The 6,553-nt window shown below is 36.8% G+C and overlaps 1 protein-coding gene across 1 annotated transcript in view; it reads left to right on the forward strand.

Annotated features, from left to right (window-relative positions):
- The first annotated feature begins 598 nt into the window (after nt 1–598).
- Nucleotides 599–6,553, forward strand: part of LOC104516944 (uncharacterized protein KIAA1109-like) — an 88,712-nt gene continuing 82,757 nt past the window's right edge. Inside the window, 6 exon segments of the mRNA XM_010161458.1 lie at nt 599–632; nt 1,426–1,504; nt 2,307–2,398; nt 3,281–3,398; nt 4,507–4,662; nt 6,302–6,399. Coding sequence (XP_010159760.1) covers nt 1,486–1,504; nt 2,307–2,398; nt 3,281–3,398; nt 4,507–4,662; nt 6,302–6,399 — 483 coding nt within the window. The 5' untranslated portion in view covers nt 599–632; nt 1,426–1,485.

Raw genomic sequence — 6,553 nt, forward strand, 5'->3', positions numbered from 1 at the left:
TTTCACTCCTGTTCTGAGGTCCTAAGGTTTTGTATGTTGTTTATTTCTGGGCTTTGCATCAATTATTTATGCACAAACCGAAGCATAAACATTAGTTCTTAATACGTTTTTGTGTCAGATGTGTAAATCAGAGATTTGGAATAAGAAAACCATACCTCGTTTGACATCTGAATTAAAATATTTTTTTTTGTCTGAATCATTTATGGTCTGTCCATTTATGGCTGTTATTCAAAGTCACATCTTGGCACTGAAGCTTTTGAAGATTTCATTGGTGAGTTGGAAGGGCCCCCATGATGAAGACTTTAAACAAATGTTCTTTTTATATCACATCCAGTGGTTGCCTAAAGACTCGGCTAACTGGAAAAAAAATAAGTGAACCAAATATGTGCTTACATAGATATTTCTTCTCTGAATAAAACCAACTTTTGTGTTTTGTTCGTGGTTTTTTTTTTTTTTCTTTTTTCTTTCCCACTAGGGATTGCTTGTGGAAGTTCTTCTTCCCACCGGACTACCAAGTTATGAAAGTCTCAGAAATTGCTCAGCCTGGGAAACCAAGACAGATCCTCGCTTTTGAACTGCGGATGAATATTATTGCAGATGCCACCATTGATTTGCTTTTTACCAAAAATAGGGTAAATAATGAAAACTTATCTAGAAAATAACTTGTCTACTGTTATTACACTGTGCTTTTCAGTTGTGCATATATTTACTTGTCTCAGGTGTTTATTACAAAACTATGTTTTTAAAAGCTAGGAGATTTTTGGTTTAGTCTTCCATAACTATGGGCAAACCCTTCAAGGAGAAAAACTGGCTGAGAGGCATTCCTATTTGTTGGCTTAAGTTTCTTTTAACCATAAAGCTACATCTTAAGCTATGTCAGCTCCTACAATCTTGGGAGTTCATGATCTGTGTGATCTTTCGTTACGATGAAGCTCACTATGATGAAAAGATAATTTCTTCTGATTTTGGATGAGTGTCCAATATTACTGGAGAGATGATAGTGAAGGGAACAAAAGATGTGTGTGTGTAGGGGTTTGGTGTTTTCTTTCCTCTGTTGCTACTGTTATAAATGGGTTGTAGTGACTTCATTGTACACCTGTTATCTTCTTTTTTTGTGACTCGAAAGGGTTAGGAAGTGTAGTGTTAGAAATACAAGTTCGTCTGCTCTCTTAGGCCTTGGGTCACAGTATTTTACGCTCTTTCTAGTAGTGAATCCAAGACAGCATGTCAAGCCTAAAAATGGTGTTATTTGGTTTCATTGCATATAGATAGTTCATTAGTAATTTTTCTGAAGGCCAGAAAGACTTCAGTCATCTGGTGCCTTAATCCAGGTGTGGATAGTGACAGCCAGAGGCATGCAGTACACTCGTTGGTGTGGAGACCCTAGAAATAATGTTTGGACTTTTTTCCTTTCTTGCAATACAGGAAACTAATGCTGTACATGTAAATGTTGGTGCAGGATCGTATTTGGAAATAAATATTCCCATGACAGTAGGTGAAAATGGTGAGTTAAGGCTAAAGCTTAATTTGTTTTCCTAATACTTTTCCAAAACAGTTATCTTAGTTCCCATGTGTGTGAGTGTCTTTTAGTGTTTTTCCTTTGTGACTTTAAGATATATATACTTACGTAAAGGATAAAAAAATATTTCATTGTGTATTTCATTTCAAGATATTAAAACATGTACATATTTAAATAGTACCTACATGCTGTGTTTGGGTTAGGAAACACAAATTCCTTTAATACTAGACAGTTATCATTTAATTGTGTGTGTATTGAACCAGGTTACAGATACATTGTCAGCTCAAAGTAGGAAGACCTCTTTGGTAGGATTAGTGTAGTAGCTGCATCATGCTGAGAAATCTGTTACGAAACCTCTTTTAATAGTAGTTTGTTTGAAGAAAACAAACCTCATAATCCAAGGGTAAGTGGAGATAAATGTAAAATTATAGGTATGTTCCTTGCATTTGCTCATCTAGTTGGCTGCTTTGAAGCCTTTTGCTAAATCGTTTGTTCTTTTGATTCTTTCTGGCACATTTGAGTTTTGTTCTGCAACTTAAAGGTAGATCTCCAGAGCCTGAGCATTTCCAGACCCAGTAAGATGACTGTTGTCATCCCTTTACAGGATGGCAGAACAAGTTAGGCTCTTCATTGTCAAATAGTGGAGGACAGAGTTGTTATAGTATTAATTTCCATCATGATATTTCTTGATTGTTAGTGGACTGCTGAGATCACTGGTGAAGATTATTTCTATATTTGTGTATTGTTTATGTCTGAAGGATTGTGTTTTATGTCCTTTCTCTGCTAGGCTATTCACCTACAATTAAAGGACAGCTTCTTCATGTTGATGCCACCAGCAGTATGCAGTACCGGACTCTCTTAGAAGCTGAAATGCTAGCTGTAAGTTTGTACTTATAAGCACAAAGCTTCAGTCTCTAGAGGATTTTTAATAAAGAATGTGTCTATTTGTCTGTGGATCAGTTCTTTAGGTTCTTGAACAATATGAAAATATGCCTTTTGAATGTATTTTTGCATTTTTAATACGTGAGGAACTTGTATATCCACGCATAACTATGCACATGTGTAATTTTCAGTGACTTAGATAATTTATATACCAAATCCTATGTGTATTGGAAGCAGTGGAGGGATTGGAGTGCCATTTACAAATCTTGCCTTGTTTGCTATGGAGCCATGTGGTCATATAGGCTTTGCTTTAATCAGTGATTACACTCACTAGCTGTGCTGCAGAATGTGTGTGCATGTGTACTTAAAAGTACTTCAGAGTGCTTAAACTACTTGAGACAGAATACTGCATTATTCCTTTGTTTGCTGCTTCTGCAATACTGGAATTCTGCAGACCACCCTTCTCACTAGATTTTGAATGACCCTATTACAGCGATGTTTTTAATGTCAAAGTTTGAGCATCGTATCAATGGTTGAAAAGTAATACAGTCTGAGGGATCTTATTTTTAGTGTATTGTGAAAAGTGATGCCTTTCATGAAAGCTTTGGTTTATAAATTGTATGGAACGTCTACTGCAGCAGATGTATCAGAAGTTCATAGTATACCTCTGCAAATAAATGAATACACTAGCTCTTGACCTTCAAACGTGGAAACAGAGAGAGATTAAATTATTAAGGAACTGGAGAGACCTTCTGTTCATCCCAGCAGGAAAAGAGTTTTAATTATTCAACAGAGTACATATGTGAAAACTGCTGAGTTACAGGGTCAAACATGGTTGTCTTTGCAAGTAATTCCGATGCTTTAATATCTTGTTCACAGTTTCATATTAATGCCAGCTATCCCCGGATATGGAACATGCCACAGACATGGCAATGCGAACTTGAGGTTTATAAAGCAACCTATCATTTCATCTTTGCTCAGAAAAGCTTCTTTACAGGTAACTTCTTTGCTAAATAAGTTACATATCAAATTAAATATTACTGCTTTACAACTTCCTTTCAGATTTTGCAAAGGTGTGCAAGGTCAGGTACTCTGATTTCACATATTTAGGACAATAAATTGTTTCCGAGGAAAAAGTTCCTGATGTTTTCTGTTGCCTCTAAGTGTCCTAAGTGCATGATATTCTTGTATTTGAGAAGAGAGACCAAATAATTACATTTTCTAACATCTAAACTACATCTGATCTGCAGTTATTTTAAGTGAGCTTATGTTTCAGATTAATTTATTTCTCTCAGAGCTATTGATTTGTTCTATGTTTGTCACCTAGGTTGATGTTTTCTCCAGTATCTCTCTCTTTGGCTGACCTATTTTCAGCTACTTGGGCTTTAGGTCATGTCCCTGTGGCTGATGATGAGAGAAAGTAATGTGCTCCTTAGGATTTTGTCTGTGAGGAAGAACACATGCGCACAAGGCAGTACAGTGTGATACAGCATCACCAAACTGTTGCTGAATGTTCCAGCTGCAGCAATGGAAAGAATATAGCCCCATCAATGTGGCAATGCCTCGGCTAATTATCTCTGCTGGGAGGAAGGATTAATTAGTGCAGGCAGAGTGCCATGCTAATTAAGTTATCCTCCTAGTTAGGCCAGAGCCATTGTCTGAGGAGTGCTGCAATATGCTGCATAGTTTCCCAGTCTATTCAGAGCACACAGTAACTTTTACAACGCCGCTGTTGTGCTGTGTTAGAAAACATTCCTGAAGCACACATTCAGAGGATCAGAGTGAAAAACCAAAGGAAGCAATTGGTAGTCCAGTGCTTTTAGTTCAAAGTGTAACTGCTACTGAAGAAAACTAAAGTAGAAAACTTATGTTAAACCTATGGCTTTCCAACTTAAAAAGCAGGTGAGAAATGGGAGACAGATGCACAGCAAGTATTTGTGGAATATCTGCCTGAGAAATGGATACCACGTATTGTTCTCATTTTCCTTTTTCTGTAATGGAACCAACAGTTAAGATTACAATTTATGAAAAGCCAAAAACTTAAACCCAGATATCTCTCACTTGATTGCTACTAACTTGTCTTTTATTACTTTATGTGGGTTTAGATTTGATCCAAGACTGGTCCAGTGACAGCGCACCTGATATTTTTTCATTTGTTCCTTATATGTGGAACTTTAAAGTCATGTTTCATCAGTTTGAAATGATTTGGGCAGCAAATCAACACAACTGGATTGACTGTTCTACCAAACAACAGGAAAATGGTGAGATCGCTTTTTTAAATCTGGAAGAAGAGTACATACTAGAGAAAATATGTACAAAATATCAAGTGTATATATAGGGAGAGAACAAGAATTACAGTTTTATTACTAGAAAAATTACGGTCAGTGATAGCTGCCCATCTTGCTACTGTAGATGTGCATAAACCGTCCTGGAACTGTTGTAAGCTCTAACTGACTTAGTACAAATGCATGCCTTTTTGAGGAAAGGGCAGTTCTAGATCATGTTTTAGCATTCATTTTTCAAGACCCTTTGAATCATTGATTTAGTACAACAGTGTGCAGAGAGCAACCGTCAGGTCTTGACATAATATTCGGTAAACTAACTGAAAACATTCACTCAGGGATGAATTTAAGTAATGTTGGAGAAATATCATTCAAACTCCGAGTAACTAGAAATGTCAGTTCCTCTTCATTTCAGAACAGAAGATAACGCCGCTAATTGTGAACAAAACTGAGAGGTACATTTCGGAAAGCCATCATTTCTAGTGTGCAGTTTGATTTATACATATCTCAGTGATCTACACTTGTTGTGGTTTAGCCCCAGTAAGCAGTCAAGTACCACACAGCTGCTTGCTCCCCTCTCCCCTCTCTCCCCCCTCTCCCTCAGTAGGATGGGGGAGAGAATTGAAGGAAAAGGATATAGAGAATTCGTAGGTTGAGATAAGAACAGTTTAATAATTGAAAGTAAGTGAAATAAAATAATTATACTAATAATATTAATACTAATAATAATGTGTAATGGAATACGGCTGCTACTATTAGTAATGATAATAATATGTAATAAAACACTAAAAAGGGGAAAAAGGAAGGAAAACCGAATTATACAAGTGTTCACCACTGGCCAAATGAAGGTCAACCAGTTCCTGAGTAGCAATTTCCCCTCCTGGCCAACTCTTCAACGTACATGCTGAGCATGATGTTTGAGGCATGAAATGTCCCTTTGGTCAGTTTGGGTCAGCTGTCCGGGCTGTGTCCCCTCCCGGTTTCTGGTGGAAAAGCAGCTGGGAACACAGCGGCAGTATCAGAAACTGGAAAAGTCCTTGACTTGGTATAAACATTCCTTAGCAACAGATTAAGACATTAGTGTTATCAATGCTCTTCTCAGCACAAATCCAAAACAGAGCCTTGTAAAGCTACTGTGAAGAAAACTAACCCTGTCCTAACCAAAATCAGCACAACACTGGACTAGAATCTTATAATTTCAACATAGAAAGATAATGGTGGATTAGAATCATGAAATTGTGTTCTAGTTAAAAATAAGGCTCACTGCTTTAGCAGAAGCCTGAGGAACTTGCAATGTGTGTTTTCTTGTCCAAAAACTGGTGTGTGAAGAGATGAAGGAAGTCATTAGTTACAGTTGTTTTTATTGTTTATGTGCAATTTAATTGTGCTAGGTACAGTGTCTTTCTAGAAAGGAGAAGCTGTAGGGAGCAAATACTTTCAGAATAATTTAGTACAATGTACTCTAAATACACAGTACCTAAAATGGCAATTTTCTATGCTATGAGTTCTTAAATATGTTTTCATTATTTTTACCTGTATGTTTGATAATTTGCCTAAGAACAAAATAGAGTGTAATTTTTACACATTGTTTTTGTTTCTTTTTCCTCTTTTCTTCCAGTTTATCTAGCAGCTTGTGGAGAAACACTGAACATTGTTTTCTCTCTGCCTTTCACTGACTTTGTTCCAACCACATGCAATACTAGATTCTCTTTAAGGGTAAGCTCTTCTCCTTCACCCCTTTTGTCTTCTAAATGTGAGATGATTTCCCTACCTTCTTCAGTCAGGAAATTTTGAATAAACTCTTTCCTGTAAGAAAAATACTCTTTAACTTCCAGTTCATAGATTCCCCCCCCCCCCCCCCTTTCTTTTA

This window comes from Eurypyga helias, unplaced genomic scaffold (assembly GCF_000690775.1).
Source record: "Eurypyga helias isolate BGI_N326 unplaced genomic scaffold, ASM69077v1 scaffold6461, whole genome shotgun sequence".
Classification (NCBI taxonomy): domain Eukaryota; kingdom Metazoa; phylum Chordata; class Aves; order Eurypygiformes; family Eurypygidae; genus Eurypyga; species Eurypyga helias.